Genomic DNA, 19,614 nt, shown 5'->3' on the forward strand with positions numbered 1-19,614 from the left:
TCTATGTACTACATCTATTTTTATGTAATGGATTTTGTATGATTTGTGTTTAATAATGGAAATTTTTATTTTAATTTTAAAAAAATAATTTGTTTGACGTTGTTAAATATTAATATTAAAAGTTTTCTTTTTTAAAAGGAATATTAAGAAAGTTTGTGAGTATATTAAATTTCAATCTATTTTTTTTATTTATTTGCTTAATATTTTTATTTACATAGTTAGAGCCAATGGACATAGACCCTTGCACTCACTAATATTAGTTCAAGGGTTAATACTATTTTAGTTGTTATATTTTACAAAAGTTACTAATTAGATTCTCTATTTTGTTAAATGATAAAATTGTCCGTGCATTTTTTAAAATAGTTTAAATACTGAGCTCAATTTTTAATAATTTTTTAATATAACTAATTTAAAGATAATTCCCAACACGAATAAATGCAGAAAACATAACTAGTTTTATCAAAAACACATCTAAATCGAGTTACTATTAAGTTTTATTTTAACCAAAAATCAGTTAAGTGTACTATTTAGTAGCATTTTAGAAAATACATGATTTAATTTGTCATTTAATAAAACAAAATGTCCAATCAATAACTTTTACAAAATACTGAGTTCAAAAAAATTAGAGGAAATTACACTCTATACCCTTTTTATATTTTCCTCTTTTATTTTTACCCTCTTTTTTAAAGTCTATCATTTTTACCTCTTTTTTAAACATTATACCAAATTTACCCCTGTCACTTCAAGATACTTTCCATGTGACTCTGTTATGTCAGGGTATTTTAGGTACAATACACGTAAAAAGAGGTATGTTTCAAATAAATATAAAAGTAGAGGTAAATTTGATTTATTGATTAATAAAAGTGGTATTTTTTAACTTACCCCAAAAAATTAATGAACAAATTGTTTTTCTTTTTTAAAAATAAAAATAGAGAAAATACATTAGTTGTGATTTCACTCAAATTATTTATCGGCCCATTTACGTTTACAATTGCAATAGTTTAAATGGACAATCATGTATGACAATTTGGGCTGCTATTGGGCTTTATGGCTAACATTAACAAAACAAATTAGAAAATTTCAGTTTTATGGTTTTTCCAACAAAATTTTACAAAACTATGTTTTTTCAAAAATATATATTTTATGGAAAAAATTAAAAAAAAAAAAAGTTTTAAAAAATATAGAAAAAACTCATGAGAAAGAATCTGTTAAATGATTCTTTAAATAAATCTTTGTTAATCCAAATCATAGTCTAAATTACCATAATACGAGAAATATATCGATTAATTTTAATTCTTTATTTTTCTATTGATTCTTTTCCGATGGAAATGTACGAGGTTTTAGCTATTTTCTACTTTTAATTATTAGAATATAACTAAAAAGAAAGCTTTAATCTTCTTTAAGCTAGCATATTACAATCCTCTATGATGATTGGTATGCAATTTTTCTATTAAACATAATAATAATATTAGAGTCTCATCACAATGAAAGTTGGAAGAAGAAGAGGACTCAAAAAACTAAGCTTTTCTCCAAATAATAACCAACCAAACCTTCACATTTGACTAGGCTTTTTTTTTACTACCTTTCTCTTCAATCAATCTAACTCATACCCAAAAAAAAAAAATCAAAAAAAGAGCAAATAAAAAATTGCTCTATAGAAAAAGCTGAGCTACTTTAATTACAAAAGTTAATCTATGTTCCCTCTACTCTAAACCCCATAAAAACAAAGTTATATATTTATGAACAATTTGAAAAAACACCCAGAGATGCAGCCACATCCTTCTCCAACATTTTACTTTTACTTTTTTTTTTTACTGTTTAACTGTCAAAACCTGGTGCTGTTGTTTAGTGTTGGCAAAAGAAGCTCCTCAGCCTGTACCTTAGCTAGTACTGGCCTTGGTCTTAGCCTATTGTTGTTGTTAATGTTGTTGTTGTTGTTGTTAATGTTGTTGTTGTTGTTGTTAATGTTGTTGTTGTTGTTGTTGTTAATGTTGTTGTTGTTGTTGTGTCTTTTTGAGTCAATTTGTACAATGAAAATAGCATAAACAGGTCTATGGTCTGAAAATCTTGACTCTTCTCTTCCATACCAAATTTCTTTCATTCCTTCTCCTTTCCATAATATCCTATCACACCTGTAAAAATTAAAATTTAATTTTCAAATTTATCAAAATTTTGATTATAACAAAAAAAAAAAAAGTAACTTGCAGCATAAATATTAATGTTTAACTTCCAATTGTAGATAAAGACTTAAATTATAATTTTGTAACTTCGGTAAGTAAGTGTCAAGTAAATCGTCAAGTGGTAATTCTTAATTGGTCTAGGTTATAAATTTTTTATTTAAATATTAAATTAAATATATTAATAAAAAAATAACACATGAATGATGACTTAACATTTAACAGGTATGTACAGAAATTTTAAAAACATAACTTAAATATTATTACCTAAGTATTTACGCCAAAAATTACTTTAAGTTAATGCACATGGTTTTGTTTATAATCTCAAAATTATTATACCAAAATTGTCGGTTTATTCATGTTACTTTTGTTTATTAATTAATTTAGTTTAACAATGATAGTTTTCACATGGACTGTTCTCAATTACATCTTAATTATATAAATGAATCATATATATATTATATATATAAATACTCAATGATAAGTGGAAGCTTCAACTAGGCTTGGTGATATTATTATTATGATTAATTAATATTAAAAAAAAAAGAAACATATAAAAAGAAGAGAGGCTGGTAAGTAAACTGTCATGAACAGAGCAAAACTGCAGCACTAAACATATTTTATAATAATAATAATAATTATATTAATGATATATATTATAGAAGAAAGAGATAATGATAAGTATTAGTAGTACTACCACAACTTGTTCATAATTTCATTGGACAAATAATATATAAAAAATAATGATTAAGACTTAAAGTTGAAGACTTACCAGGCAGGTGTTCTTTGTTTGTGTTTGGATTTATTTGATGAGATTTGATTAACATAATAATGATCTGAATTAGTAACATATTTGTATGTTGGTGCAAAATCTATTACCCCTTCTTCCCAATCTTTGAACACTCTCCCTTCTCTTTGTTCTTTCCTTAGCTATAATATCATAAAAACAAATAAAAAAAATTAATAAAAAATGAATAATTACGACATAACTACTCAAAATTTTGAGTTTGTAAACGATATTATATTATCTTATATAGATTAAATATAAAAATATTGATCCGTATATAAGAATATAGGTTACTTCACTTATTATCAATTAGTTTTAAGATGAAAATTCATGCACCTTAAATCTAATTATTTATTTAACGGCACAAGTCTTTAATGTTTATAAAATTGTAATTTTTGTTCAGTTTCGTAAATACAAATTTCGTTTTAAATTTATCAAAAGAAGATTTGAGCGTAACTCATACTATATGTTCCCGTCCAAACTTAATGATTTTGAATCTGGACCTTATATGTGTCCTGTTTATTTAAGACACTGTACTAATGAAACTGAAAGAAAATTACATTTTTACTAATATTAGTTACTTGTGCCACTCAAAAAAATTATCAGATTTATGCCACTTACAAACTCAAAATTTAAATAAAATTAATCAAAATTAAAATTTACCTGATCTTTCTCCAAAAGTGTTTGCCAATCATGTTTTTCAATTAGCTCATGAGTTTCACAATTTCCACTACTACCACCCACAAGTCTATAATTCAAATCACCTAGCCAAATAATCTTACTGAAAAAACCAAAAAAAGAAAAAGGATTAATAATTAATTAATTAATTAGAATTAATCATAAGATAAACAAGTTTTAATGAAGACTTACTCATGCTCTAATATGGTATTAGGTGATGATTTTTCTAAAGAAGAAGATGATGATGATGATAATGAATGAGATGAAAACTTTGTCTTCTTAAGAATTTCCATGACATCTGAGTTTCTTTTGACCTCATCTCCTTCTTTTTCACCAGAAGTCAAATGAGTACACACAAAACAAAAGCTTGTCCCACTTAAGCTCATACTAATTGATACTGAACCCTACAAAATAATCATAACAATTATTAATAACTCAAACACATTATTACATTTTTAGAAAATTCTAAATAATTTATAATTTCGAAAACTCACAATGAATACCTTATATAAATATATATTATATGTATATATACCTTATTGCCAAGGTAGCCCATGATGCCAGTACCAACACAAGAGACTTTCAAGTTGGAAATGAGTGAGCAAAGATCTGATCTAACCCAAACACATAGGAAGATTCCCACCATTTGTTTACTAACAGCCAACCTAAACTTGGGTCCAACCTCATCTTTAATAGCATCTTCTTCTTCTTCTTCTTCTTCATTTTCTAATGAAAGAAAATCTGAGAAACTCATCCTTCCTTGCTTCTTATTATTCTTAATTTGTTGATCAAATTCATTGTCATTTAAAGCTTCTCTAATCAAACCAATCCATTGCTCTGCTGGGCCCTTGTCCTCTGCTCCTAATACATTACCAGCATTCAAAGGCACTATTTCTTGGAACCTAATAACAATAATAATTGTAAAACAAACATGAATTTATGTACCAAAATTTTGTGTAATAGAGTTTTAACCCGAACCCTTTAAACTAATTCAAATAGTTCGCGCTGGACTACATACCTCATTGAAAACAAACTAAACATGAGTTTATATACGAAAATTTCGTGTAATTCAGTTCCAAACCCGACCCTAGACATAGGCGGGTTAGGCCCGTACCTAGGGCTCACTTAGCTTAGGAGTCCAAAAAAAGTATTTCACTTTTAAAATATACATTTTTTTACTGATTTCGAAAAATACAATATTTTTTTTTATGACCCACTAAATTTCAGGACTGTTTAGTTCTAACCTGAAGCCTTTAAACTAATTCAAATAGTTTGCGCTGGACTACATACCTTATTACAACAAAAGAGAAATTTAATTACCCGATAATATTTGTAAAATAAGCATGAGTTTATATACGAAAACTTAGTGTAATTCAGTTCTAACTCGAACCTTTTAAACTAATTCAAACAGTTCACGCTGGATTACATATCTGATTAAAATAGAAAACGAAAAACTTAATTGTAACTAAAAATGAGATTATCACTATAGAGAGTAGATCATTACCCAATAACATAGATATCAGCTTGAGTTGGAGACTTAAGCCAATTCCTTAAGTTCAACCCATCATGAGGGGAAATTCCTCCAACATTCCATGTCCCAACAAATGTTCTAATTTCATAACACAAAAAACAAAACAAGAAGAAAAATCTTAAGTCTAAGCTGAAAAAACAAAGTCTCATCTCATAATGTTTTGTTTGGTCAAAAGTCATTAAATGAAAAGTCAAATAAAGAGTACTAACCTCAGATTGAGATGATCATCTGAGTCTTGTACCTTTGAAAAAACTGCAAAGAAATAATATGATCAGAAAAACTAACCCCAAAACATAACAAATCTAAAGAAGAGAGGAAAAAGAGCAAACCCGAAAAATCTTCAGGCACGACGACGCAACAATTGTCGTCGGAGCAACTCTTTCTCCGGCGTTGGAGTTTAGTTGAAGCTTGTAAAACATAATCTGAGTTAAATTCATCTGTTTTGCTCCGAATGTTAAGCCATTTTCTTGCCACTTCTTTAGGCCAAGAAGAACTCTGCACCAATACAAAAGATAACATTTTTTTATCACATTTTTAGTTTCAAACTCAAAATGAAAATTTGAACAAGAAAATATAGTGAAAAATGAATAAAGATTGTACCTTTGAGATGAATTCTTGTCCAGTTTTCATTACTAGTCAGCCAAAGAAGAAAGTTTGAGCCTAATCCAAGAGATAGTATTATAATTATTATTATTAGAATAGGAATCTAAAATTATGTAAGCTTTCATCTAAAGATTTATATAATGAATTGAAAAGTTAAGAAAATAGCAAGAGGGGTTAAAATAAACTAATTATAGATTAATTCAACGCTCAATTTTTTATTTTTTATTAAAAAAAAAACCAAGTTGCAGTGGCAAATGGAGACAGCTCCTTTGGATCAATCTTAAGTTTTTTTTTTTTCTTTTTAAGAAAAAAGAAGCAAAAAAAACATTGGAAAATTATTATATTTTTTTAGAATAAAAAGAATTCAGAATAAGCCAGCTTCATACTTTTTTATTTTTTGTTTGGAATATTTGCTTACAAAGCAAATCTTCTTCTTCTTTCTTTCTTTCTTTCTCTAAACAGAGTAGAAAACCCAGTTATTTTTTGACTATAAAGATTGAAACTTTATTACAGATTTGTAACTAAAAACCATTTTAAAAAATACCGTTTTGATAATTTTGGTATTTTGTAGCTTAAAAAACAAGAAAACACAACAAAGTTAATAAATGCAGTAAAAACCAAAACAGAGAAACTAAAAGAGATAGCATTTGCAGCATTGAGAATCAGAGGAGAAGAAGTACTTACAGGAATGAAAATGAGCATATGAGACTGAATTTTTTTGGATGTGAAGAAGAGTGATATCCAATCAAATCAAAAGAATGATAAAAGATTGAGTCTTTTATAATCTTTTTCTTTCTTTCTTCTTCTGTTGTTGTTGCAGAAATATATATATATAGCCTTGAGGAGAGAAAGCACAAACCTTTGTAATTGTTTTTCCTAGTAAAAGCAAAAAAGACCTGTCTTTTCTTTTCATTTATAACTAATCTTTTACATTTTAGTTTATATTTATTAATAATTAGGCTTATTATTATTATTATTATTATTATTATTATTATTATTATTATTATTATTATTATTATTATTATTATTATTATTATTATTATTATATTCAAACACAGAAAGTAAGGAAGAATAGAAAAGTTGGGAAAGGGCCAAATTTGAAAAAAGTTATGAAAACAAACAACAAAAACAAAGGTGGGACAGGGCAAGGCAGTCATTTTGATTGGATTGCAGAGTGTTTAATTTTTAAGTGTTTTTAATCCTAACTTGGTTGGTTCTTACTAATAAATTTTCATATCTTAACTAATTTTGTAAACTTAGTTAAGATTTTTATTTTTCTTAATTTTAATATGTATTAAATTGGGTTCCCTAATACTTTAAGCTATTAAAAATTCTTTTTAAAATATTGAGAATATTAGATTTAAAAACTTCTCTTTAATTATTAAGAGACACATTAGATGAATACAAGTTTAGAAAACACGATTTAATATATGGATATTCGTCACATTAATAAAATTTAACGAAATTAAATAAAAAAATTTACATTTAATAATCTCACTAGTTTAAAAACAATGGTGAAACTAGCAATAAATATTAGTGGGGACAAAAAAAATTCTACAAAAGTAGTCTATTAATAAACAAATTATTATTTTTAGAAGAAAGAAAAATATAAACTTTAAATTTTTTAGGGATATAAGTAAATAGGTGCGAATAAAAATAAAAATAATTTTTTTATAAAATAAATATAAAATTATGTGAAATAAAACTAGAAAGAGAAATATTAAAAAGTACTACTAGTGTCTAGCACTTTTCTCGATGTTATACTATTATTGGTGTAATTAAGTATCAGGTCTCATATAATTTTAAAAAATAATTTTTAGAGAATATCGTTAATTAATTATAGAGTGCAACATATAAAAGGTGTTGGGTACCACTGACGCCCAATAACAATGCTCAACTAAAAAATTACAAATTTACAAAGATAAAAATGTAAAAAAAAAAATTATATTATAGGGAAATATAAAATATATAAAAAATTATGCAAAAAAATAATTTATTAAAAGTTGAGTAGAGTCGTATGCCAGTACATGACCTCACACTCTCCCCATCCCTAGGATGAATTTTTAACGATTTGAAAATTTGGGATACAATTAAGTACATTTTAAAATTAAGAAATTAAAAATTATAATTAACCTTTTCTAACTAAATTAAGAATGAGAAAGTATGAAACTTGTTTAGATAATAAAACTATTAATGAGGTGAGCTGTATTCCTCAGTTTATATGCTTGGAAAAGTAGTGGTCTTTAGTCTTTACTTATATAAAAATATATCTTTTATAAGAGATATTTTTCTCAAGTTTGGTATCATGGAAACATGCACTTACTACTACTTCTACATAATATTAGATTTAATGATAATTAAGAGTATATCTCTACATTCTCATTCTCTAATAATGATAAGAATTTTTGTTAGGTTAGCTTACTAAAACAAAAAAAAAAATGATCTTAATTAGATGATTAGATTCAAAAGCATTAATAGAGAGCACTTGTTTATAAATAATAAAGTTAAAAGTGGTCAAATCTGTTAGGAATAGGATGAGATTGTAATAGTAGCATTTGTTGTACTATGTGATGTACCTTCATTTACAACTACAATTGAGAATTGAGGACATGATACCGGGACCACATAAAAGTATATAGATATAATCAATATCATTAAATTAACATACATATAATTTTGACTTAAATAGTAAAAAAATTCAAACTCTCATCTTGTAAATACTCATTATTACACTGCAAAAAACTCCTACTTTTAGTGATAACTTTTTAATCACAACATAAATTTTTTGTGACTAAATGTGACTTTTGGTCACAACAAAACCTTACTTGTGACTAAAACATAGTATTTAGCTACAAGTTGTGACTAATTTAGTTTTAGTCACAGTAAATATTATGACTAAAAACACATTTAGTCACAACAAATAGTAATTTTTGTCACTAATACTTTTAGCTGCGAACTTTTTAGTCACAACATAAAAATAATAATTTATAATTAGTCACAACTTTTATACTTTTAGCCACAATTTTTGTTGTGACTAAAAGTAAACTTTTTTGTAGTGTTAATTCTATGGTACTTAAACTTTCATTAGTGATGCGGTTGAGATTTACGAAGATGAGGAAATTGATTTACTTAGCTCAATTGAGACTGAGATAGATGATTTCATTACATAGGAAAATCTAATACTATAGGATCTCACAAAATGGTGACAAGTGAGAAAGGAGATTTAGCAAAATAATCCTAACAAAAATGATTGCTTTTTGTGTGTGTAGGCAGAAGAGATTTGATGTGATGCTGGTGAGCTTAGTGTGTACCCTTGTACACATCATTTAAGGTTCGTAACACCGCCCCCTAAATGAAGGGGTAGTTGCTTCACACCGAGTTTGTCAATTAAGAATTAGACTATGACTTAAGCTATTAGTGAGACAATCTGCTACTTAATCTGATGAGGGAATATAGTGCACTTCGAGCTCTCATACTTTATCTTGCACAAATTGAATGTCAATTTCAATGTGCTTTGTCTTTACATGGTAAACAGAATTTGATGCCAATTTACTTGCACTTTGATTGTCAAACCAAGTAAGAGGAACACTTGGTAGCTTGAATTTTAGTTATTTGAGTAGTGATTCAATCTAGATTATCTCAACTAACACATGAGCAAGAATTCTATATTCCGATTTTGTCCTTGATCTGGACACCACGACTTGTTTCTAAGAGTACCAAGCAACTAATGTATCACCAAGATAAACGAAATAGCCTGCCATTGATCTCCTATCATCAGGGCAACAAGCTCAGTCCGTATCAAAGTATCCAACCAAAGACAATCTTTCACTATATCTAATATGGAGGCCATAATTCATTGTCCCTTTTTAAGTATCTTAGAATTCTCTTAGCATCACTCCAATGACTAGTAGTAGGAACGTGCAGAAATTGACTCAATTTGTTTACGGCAAATTAAGACAATGTCAAATATTGTGTGACACAAGTACTGCAGGGTTCCTATTACACTATTGTAGACTATATGATTTGACAATAGTTCACCATCTATTTTGGACATTGGCTTGCCCAAAATCATTGGAATTAGATACATGGTTTTAAGTTCAATGTATCCTATTTCTCAAGCAGATCATTGATGGATTTGGCCTATGTCAAGTACAAACCAGTTTCATCTCGATACACTTCCATGCCAATAAAGAAATGAAGTAATCCAAGGTCTTTCAGTGAAAATTATTATTCCATGTCCAAAATTTGAATGAAACTAGCCATCTATTCATAATTGTTCCCTGTTACAATAATAACATCTCTATAGATCAAAACTAGGATGATAATTTGATCTGTCATGTATTTGAATAATGAAGAATCAACCTTAGAAATATAGAGCTTTCAATCAATTAGAGTGTCCTCAATTTATCAAATTAAGTACGGGGTGCCTATTTTAAGCCATATAATGATTTGTTCAATTTGCAAATATAGTTTGATTGCTCTTGTCCTCAAACCCAAGTGATTGGACCATGTACACATCTTTCTTCTAACTCTTCATTTAAGAAAGCATTGTTATTAATGTCAAGCTGCTTGATTTCTTAATTCCTTGATACAACAAGAGTCAAGATAATTCGAATAGTTGATAACTTGATGAATGAAAGTCTAGCTAAAATCAATTTCAAGCCTTTAATGAAAGCCTTTAGCCACAAATTTAACTTTGTATTTTTGTATTGAGCTATCTGTATTTTTTTTCATTTATTCTTTATTTTACTAAAAAAAATGTATTTAGAGAACATGGTTGAAGACGCTTTTACAAAACTATAAGATGCTAAAGCCAAAAAGCTTTTTGAACTAAAAAGTAAAATTCATTACAAATCCAAACATCAATTATAGTAAATATTTTTGAAAATGGGTGATTAGCTAAGGTATTTTGGATTAGGGTTTCAATTTGAACCAATCATTGAGTTGTGTGGCTTGAGGGTGTGCTAGCTACAAAATAGCTGTCTATATATATAAATTTATATATACATTTTATGTGTACTATATACTATATAGCTTCTCTATTCTTTGATTTGCCATTTGATTTGATATTTTCTTTTTTTGCTTTAATTTTTAGTCAAATCACAAAGTCAGATGCCTAGTCTGATCAACTAAGCCTTTACATTAATCAATTATTTGTACGAGAATTATATATAATTAATAATTTCTTGTTATTAATTACAGTACTACAGTTCAGGAGACAGACCCCCCTACCTATATATAGACAACTATATATGTAATTTGATTTGTAGCTTCATATATTCATAGTTCCACACAAAAAAATTGTTGTTTTTATTGGTTAATTAATTATATATTCTTCTTTTTCATACAGATGATAGATTACATAATATGTATAATATTGCATGCATGCAAAATTATATAATTAATATATAGCTGGTTAGGTTTATTATTTGTAATTTCATTATTTGTTAAAAAATAAAATTATGTATAAATATACTTGGATTAATTAGCTATAGTACTATAAATATAAATGTAATTACTAATATACTAGTACTTTAGTATATTTTTCCGTATAGTATAATTAAGTATTAAATTGATATATTATGAAAATAATTTTTTAAAAAATATCACTAACTGCGGTGGGTATCTATGCTGGGCTACAGATTGGTGATCGTGTGGAGACGGATTCTTCTGTTGTTAATTCTTAGATTACTTTTCCGAATTCTAATTTTACGTATAAATTAATTGTTGAGGAGATTATTTCTCTTTTAGCTGCTGTTGGTGGTGATTCTTGTTGTGCCATTTCGCGTGTCGCGAATGGTGTGGCCCACGCACTAGCAAAGTCTGTTATTAGTTCTGTAGGGGTTGATTTGTGGACAGATACTTATCCTAGATTTATTAGTGCTCCTGTAACAGCTGATTTGATCTAATATGATACATTCTTTCTTACAAAAAAAAAAAAAACAGAATCAATTAATGAAAGCTAATAATTTAATGATGTTATAATATATATATATTTATATATAGAGAACTGTAAAGCTCATCCATTTATATAAGAGCGGCTTCAATTGTACGTATATATGTATAGTGTCTTTGACGTGACACCCATATTAATTAATTATATATAAATAAAATTTAATTTACATTTTAAATTGAAATGGCTCTTCTTTTTCTCTATCAAGAGTTACTTTTTTGTATAATTAATAATTAAGTACTTAATTAATATACACATTAATAAAAAGAAGCAATTAATAGAGAATAGTAAGTACGTAGCTGATAAAATATATAGCTAGCTAGGCTGCCACAAATAGGGAAGCATTATAGATGTTGCTTATTTCTTATCTCTTACTCAAAATTCATAAAACTAATTAATAATATCTTTAAATTGTAGGTAAACATCAAATTAATAATAATGATCATCATAAATATTATTCATTATTTTTGTTGACCACCACATTCATGAATATATATATATAGTTTGTATCTATAATACATTATGTGTACTCCTGCAATCCCTAATTATTCGAAAGATTTGAATAATTTTTTAGTCTAATTTTTTTCTAGTTGTGGACGTTATACTTATTTAAGACATTCTGCAAAATTTTAAGAAACTCAAAATAATTTGTGACAGTCAGTAATTCTAAGATTCATAAGAGGAAATATCAAGCTATGGAATCCCACATCGCCTCAAAAATGTCAAGTATAATGATTCTGAGATTGTGTAGGTATAGGACTATGCAATTGAAAGAGAACTTAAATGCAAATTGATTGGTATTGCCTATATCAACAAAGCGTGTCTTGTTATCTTGTCTCATCACGAAAGAACTCTATAATTAAGCGTGCTTGACCTGAGATAATTTTAGGATGGGTAACTCTTGGAAAATTTTCTTAGAAAGCGTGCGAGTGCGAACAAAGCATATTGAAAACACTTGTGTTGGTCTGTAGAACCAGTTGTCAGTCTAAGAAACAACCAAGAGTGAGCGTTACATGATTCACAATATAAAAATTTAATGTCCAAACCATCTATTTTACATGCGTATAAAATAAAAAAGACGTGTGCAATAAACTCTTTAAATCCTATTTTTGGTATGTTAAAATTTTTCGAATTTCTCAAATTTTTACAAAATGTCTTAAATAACTATAACGTATATGACTATTAAAAAATTAGGACTAAATTTCTTTTCTAGATACCAAAATAAATAAGGGTGTATCCAAAGGGCGCATTGTGTAAAATTTTCTTATATATAATCATAAATTTCAAATGGTAAAAACAAACACAAAACAAATAGCATCATGAAATGTGTCAAAGTACAAACAGACAAAAATATATATTTTTTTTCATCACAAATATTTCTTAAGATGAAAAGTAAATTATTTATAAATGGTATACGTATAAAAAGGATTAATGTTGATAGATAGTAAGCTAGTGGTGGAGAGATTTATAGTTCGATTTGATAGCCAACTACTATACCGCACATGTAAAGGGTCAGCTTTAAGTATAAGCGGACTAAGTTGGTACTTAGGATTCATATTTTTCAAGAGTCTAAAATATAAGATGAAAGGTTTAGATTTTTATTTAATTAAAATTAAGTGTATTGTAAATAAATATTTACAGTTTAGTCAATTAAAGTGTATGATACATTACATAATGGTACAAGTTCAAGTTCCATGATAGTACTCTTTTTAAATATTTTTTTATGTATTCTGAAAGTGAGGGCTCCAAAATTTAAATGACCTTAGGCCCATATATTTTCTAAATCGACCATGTACATTCAGTTGGTCAAACGTTCTGTTATAATTATCAGTGATGTTAAACACAAGCCCAACCTTTTGTATAAGCAAACTAGGCTTGTACCTACTTAACCCAAGGATCAATTTTTTTTTTCTATAACCTATTAAATTTTAAGGTCGACTCTAGTTACACTATCTTAGACACATTATAATTTGTTAACCATTTTTAATAATATATTAAATTAAAATATAGAAGACTAATATTAAATTGTATCTATAGGAAATTATAATAGTGTTGAACAATTTTCATATTATTATTATTATTATTACTAGCTCATTCACTTTTTCTCTTTATTTTTATAATGTAATTTAATTTTCTTGATTAAGTGGATGATTTGTACTTAGGAGGGTTGTTTACTTTATTGACTAAGAAACATTTATTGTGAAAAAAGTTAATTAAAAACCCTAATCATCTTACTATAACCCCACACGTGTTATAGCATTACAATCTTTTTCCTTTGTTTATTATTAAGTCTATCACACGTGCCACCATGCCCACTTCTCATATCTCATTGTGCTTTGGTCAATAACACTCAACATTATTATTATTATTATTATTATTATTATTACTTACTTACTTACTACTAATTATTAATAATTAGCTAGCCAAACAACCAAAAAATTACCTAAGCATATAATTAATATATAGTGCCCCCTGATCCTGTTCCCTCAGCTGTGATCAATAATAGATAAGAATATATATAAATGCATTTAAATTGATATTAATTATTTACTAATTAATACAATAAATAAGTATTTTTGACTATTTTTGATCAGTGAATAATCCAACCAAAGGACATGTGGCCTAAATTAACCTAATGCACTATATATTATAAGATCGTATAAATCATGCCTAATAATTCCAATATCATTAATATATATTTGCTTGACTCTCCATATATATTAATTAATTAAAAAGCAAAAATAAATAAATATAATAAAAATGAGAATGATGAGTAGATAGATAAACAGCTTATAAAGAGGAAACAAGTTCTTTAATTTCGTCACGCTTAGAGATTTGTATGGCCTACGTACGTATAAATCTATAATTAATTAATTAATTAAGGCATATATATAATTAATGTTAATGTGTTTTTTTTTATTACCACGTAAAAAGTGTAATTAGTAAGAGGTGGACAAAAGGAGGGGAAAAGTAAACGGGAAGGTACTACTTTTTGATCCCAAATACACTCATCAAATCTATAATAATTAATTAAATATTTAATTAAGTTGATTATATATGCATGCATGCATGTATATATGTGTGAAGAACACCTGTCATATATATTTATATATATACATATTGGTGAGAAATTTTAGATTTACAGTCATCACTAATTTGTAATTTGATCGTAAAATGTGTCGTTTTTTTCTTTGTTCAATCATAAAATTAATAATCGTGTCATGTAGTGAATAGTCTTATTATTTTTAAAGATAATTATTAGTCAAATTTAATATATATCTTTTTTATTTGTTATACTTGACAAATTATGATCGAGAGTATACGTACGTTAGAAAAATTACTTTGTAAATGTTATAAAAAAGAATTATTTTAATTATAAATCTATTTTGTCAAAGTTTCTATCTAGTTTCTAAGTATAGCTAGGTAATTAATTATTAATTAATGAATCTATAATTTTAGGTGATTAATATATATTCTTGATTAACTTTGATAAATTGATCTACATTTGTGCATATATAATAATCATTAATTTATGTTATATACTTAGATCTAAAATGAAATGAGAATCATTTTATGGTGTAATTAAGGTTTTGTCTCTTAAATTATTTTTTTGAGATAATTAATATATTAATAGTCACATTAAAGCCACATACATATTATAATAATAGGAGCATATTTAATCAAGGTTAATTTCACAAATGCACAAAAAAAAAAAAAATAACAAAAATACGGTTTTACGGAATTTTAAACATTTTTACGATTTTTTTATTTTATTTACATAAAATATGGTCTTTTTATGTTGAAATTTTATTCATTTGTTGTTAATTTTTTGTTATATGTATGTTATTTTTTGTTATTTTTTTGTTGTTATTTTGATGTTACTTTTATGTTGTTTTCTTGTTGATTTTATGTTGTTTTCGTGTTATTTTTTGGAAAACCGTAAAAATATAAAAAAACATTCTTTGAACGTAAAAATGTAAATATTTTACAAAAAATGGTGTCTTATGTAATTATTCCTTTAATTAATTTAAACTACCTGTAACTAAATATAATAATCTTCAATATTCAAATATTAACACTAAAAAAATACAAATACACGTAGGGTCTCATATTTTATCATTAAAGTATTGTCTATACAATTATTTTTCACTTAAATTTTCGTATTATAGTAAATTATTAGTCCTACATGATCAGTCTTAATTACCTCAAAAAATTACTTGCAAAAATGAACAAAAAAATGTAAACAAATCGGAAAAAATTACATTTTTTTAATGTTATCGTAAATGTTTTTTCTGTAGTGGTACTAGCTATTAATATAGGAATAACAAAAATGTGGTAGTTATTTATGTACATACTTAACATACATATAAAGGATCAATATATATATATAAAGGAAAGCATCAACAAGTTTATGTGGCATTCTATATGAGTTTTCTCTCCTATTCTTAATTTTGTCAAATTTTGTCATTTGTTTAATTTTTTTAATTATTTTTTAAGCTAAAAATCTATATATAATACATCCACATTAACAACACATCTATTATCTATTATTATTACTAATTACTAATAATGAATGATGGAGTAACTTATAACTATATCTAACTACTAATCTATTATAAATATCAATATATACAAAAAAAATATTGCATTATAAATTGGGAGTATTTTTTCTTTAAAATATATTCTTCCAACAATTAAAATAATTTTAGGTGATATACAACCTCTTTTACAAACTAAATATTTTTTGTCATATTTAATCTAAAAAAATTTACTCATATATATGCATGTTGAAAAAATACACACGGAACAAAAATTAAAAAAAAATCAAAAGAAATAAGCGATATTATATATATATATTTTTTAATCTATTTTTACTCTTTTTTTTTAGTGTTTCATGTTTTATTTTTTCTTTTTTTTTTAAAAAAAATACCTATACCAATATATGCATTAATATAAATTATTTTACAAATCAATATATCTATATTTATCTATCTATATACTTATATAAATGAGATGAGAATACTAAGGAGATGATGTAGCATCTTCTATATGAGTTTTGCTTATTGTTATTTGTTTTCTCAAATTTTAAGATTTTATTTGATTTTTAATTAGTATTTTTATTTAATAAAACTTTTCATTTTTTCATCCCTACTCTCTATTTAATTAATAACATTTATGTATGAATAATTAATGAAAAGATAAAAGAAGAAGAAGCATCATAATATTACATTGGTGGTTTGAAAAGACCACTCATTATTAAAAAATAATTCAGTAATAAATAAAAAACTGATAACTTTCCTTTTGTTTTTTTTTTTTTTTGAGTCAATAACTTTCCTTTTGTTAATTAGATGACCTATGGTTCAAAAAAAAAAAAAAAAAAATTAGATGACCTATGAAATTCTTAACATACGGTAAATGTAATAACTATTTGTAGTATTGTGTATTTATTTCACACTTATTGTCTTATATAATAATAGCATTTTTTCAACATTTTTATACAATGTACTCATGTCTATATAAATATATAATATTGAAACAAGTATTTGTGATATACCATTCTTTCTCAAGTCCACAACTAACATATATATATATATATTTATATTCTCTATATTACATATTTGCGGCAAGAGACAACCAGTCTTTTTGTGTGTATGTTTTGTTGTAATGAATTTATATATAGCTTTATAATCTTTATCCTTAGCAATTGTTTTTTTTTTCTTTTATTGTGTGTTCTATATTTTGTGACAGGAAGGGAGTACTCCAACAGAGCGGTATTGCGAACTCTGACAATATACATGGATCATTATCCTTTCAAAGATTTTATGCTTGAAGAAACTATGAAAGATTTTCAAAGAATTTTTCAAGTTAGGTAGCTCATAATATGACCAAGTTTAGACCAGATTCTCATGGTGCTGGTAGTCTTCATTATGTATATGTATGATTTTCTTTAAATCAAGTCTATGATATTTTAATTATATCTACACATATCTTTAAAATTATAGCCATTTCGCTTTCATATAAATCATTGTACCATTATTTCTAACTCTACCTAAGCCATTTGAGTTGTAAGTGGTGTTAATTTGTTGGATAATATGAAATTTATAATGACATAATGAACTTATTTCAATAAATAAAAAATTCTATAAGCTATATAATTAATTAGAATTTGGGTAGTCTCTTAGGTTGTTTTTTATTTATATTGTTCAATCTTTTCTCAAATTTTCATATAAGGTTTTTTAATTATGATTTTTTTAGTAAAATATATCACTACTACATTTTTTTTATTTAATCTTCTAATTTGTAACATAAATTTAAATAAGAACAATCTTATTGGATAGATTTTTGTATTGATTATTCTGTTAAGCAAAAATCAAGTGTTTTTGTTTACTAAATAATAAATTTATATAATAATTAATAGAAAATAAGTTTACTATGAAGAGCCTTAAACAAATGAATAAATGTTGTGGCATGTAAAAAATAATTAATGGTTAATAAATAAAATTTGAATGATTCAAATATTTATTTTTGCCATATTGATTGTGAATGTGCTTAAAAAAAAATCATCGGTATATAGATATTTGTATATATTTATAATTAATGTTCAATTTCTATGAAAATATTAATTGCCTAGCATTTTTGAATTTATATGTGTTTATCATCTATTTTTTCACTATATATATTTATATAAATATCTATATGTTTGATTGTTCTATAAATAAATTAATAGAAAATTACAAAAAAAAAAAAAAAAAAAAAATGGAAACAGATACTTGATTTATAATCATGGGGTATTTTGAAAGTTCTAGCTAAATGCTAACCCACAAAACTTGAAGAACAATTTAGTTAATCAACTAGCAAAACTGTAAGACAAATTAACATTTTATTATAGAAATAATTAGTCTTATTGATCATGACTTCCTTTTCATTGTTATAATTTACAAGTTTTACATCCACATAATCTGTTAAAAAAAAAATTAATCCTCTTATCTACCTACATTTACAATATTTGTGAAAAAGACATTCCAATGACCTACAAAACAAAATGAAATTTTTTTACAAGTAGCAGTCAAATTGTTTTTAGTTTTTTTTTTGGTTGAAAAAATAAATCTAAATAGTATTTTAAATAAATACTATGGTTTTTCTTTTGAAAAAAGTTATTTCATTGGATTTCTTTTTTAAAATAAAAATATAGTATAAGGTATAATTGATTACCCTAAACTGTTTTCCTCATATTTTTTGTTTTAGCTTCTTCCAGAATATTATTTTTCATAATAAGGCCATATTTTTATAAAGGCTAATTAGTAATTTCCCCTCCTCCCTCCCGAACTTTGACATATACCAAATCATACTTCCTGAACTTTTTTGGCCGTTAAAAATTCTCCCTTAACTATTAAGATTGTTAAATTTAAGAACTTTTGTCTAATTTCATTTAATTTTACTGTTTCAGTGATTGTCTATATACTAAAACATGCTCCTCAGACTTTGATATCTACCAAATTATGCCCTTCAAATTTTGATATGCACTAAATCATGCCCCCTGAACTTTCATCCATGTTAGAATTTTTTTACTAAAATTAGACAAAAGTCCTTAAATTTAACAATCTTAATAGTTCAGGGAGAATTTTTAACAGCCAAAAAAGTTCAGGGGGCATAATTTAGTACATGTCAAAGCTCGAGAGGGAAAATTGCTAATTAGCCTTCTATAAATTTTGGTAAAAAAAAATCATAAAAATAAAAATTTTCTCAATAAAAAGATTACAAATGTTGGGTAATACCGCGCGAAGCGCGGATTAATTCCCTAGTTTTAAAATAAAATAAATAATTGTAATGTATTTGAGCCCTCCACGTGTCTATATTTATGATAAGTTAACGGAAGTGGTAGTAA

The 19,614-nt window shown here is 25.8% G+C and overlaps 1 protein-coding gene across 1 annotated transcript; it reads right to left on the reverse strand.

Moving 5' to 3' along the window:
• Positions 1-1,398: 1,398 nt before the first annotated feature.
• LOC115708661 (type I inositol polyphosphate 5-phosphatase 8) lies at positions 1,399-6,748 on the reverse strand. The gene is made up of 10 exons (XM_030636645.2): positions 6,461-6,748; positions 5,774-5,833; positions 5,503-5,668; positions 5,383-5,425; positions 5,147-5,251; positions 4,178-4,544; positions 3,835-4,046; positions 3,628-3,745; positions 2,950-3,107; positions 1,399-2,132 (listed from the first exon to the last, which is right to left on the reverse strand). Exons 2-10 carry the CDS (start codon positions 5,801-5,803, stop codon positions 1,826-1,828), a joined length of 1,506 nt encoding a protein of 501 aa, XP_030492505.2. The 5' UTR covers positions 5,804-5,833; positions 6,461-6,748; the 3' UTR covers positions 1,399-1,825.
• Between the last annotated feature and the right edge of the window lie 12,866 nt (positions 6,749-19,614).

Source organism: Cannabis sativa, chromosome 3 (assembly GCF_029168945.1).
Source record: "Cannabis sativa cultivar Pink pepper isolate KNU-18-1 chromosome 3, ASM2916894v1, whole genome shotgun sequence".
NCBI classification, from domain to species: domain Eukaryota; kingdom Viridiplantae; phylum Streptophyta; class Magnoliopsida; order Rosales; family Cannabaceae; genus Cannabis; species Cannabis sativa.

Bases quoted from the DNA above. Each gene is read 5' to 3' on its own strand.
- LOC115708661 (XM_030636645.2), bottom strand. From the start codon at position 5,803: ATGAAAACTGGACAAGAATTCATCTCAAAG. The intron at 4,545-5,146 runs GTAATGATCTAC...TATTGTTATTAG, and splicing joins GCTGATATCTATGTTATTGG to GTTCCAAGAAATAGTGCCTT. The intron at 3,108-3,627 runs GTAAATTTTAAT...ATGATATTATAG, and splicing joins CACTTTTGGAGAAAGATCAG to CTAAGGAAAGAACAAAGAGA.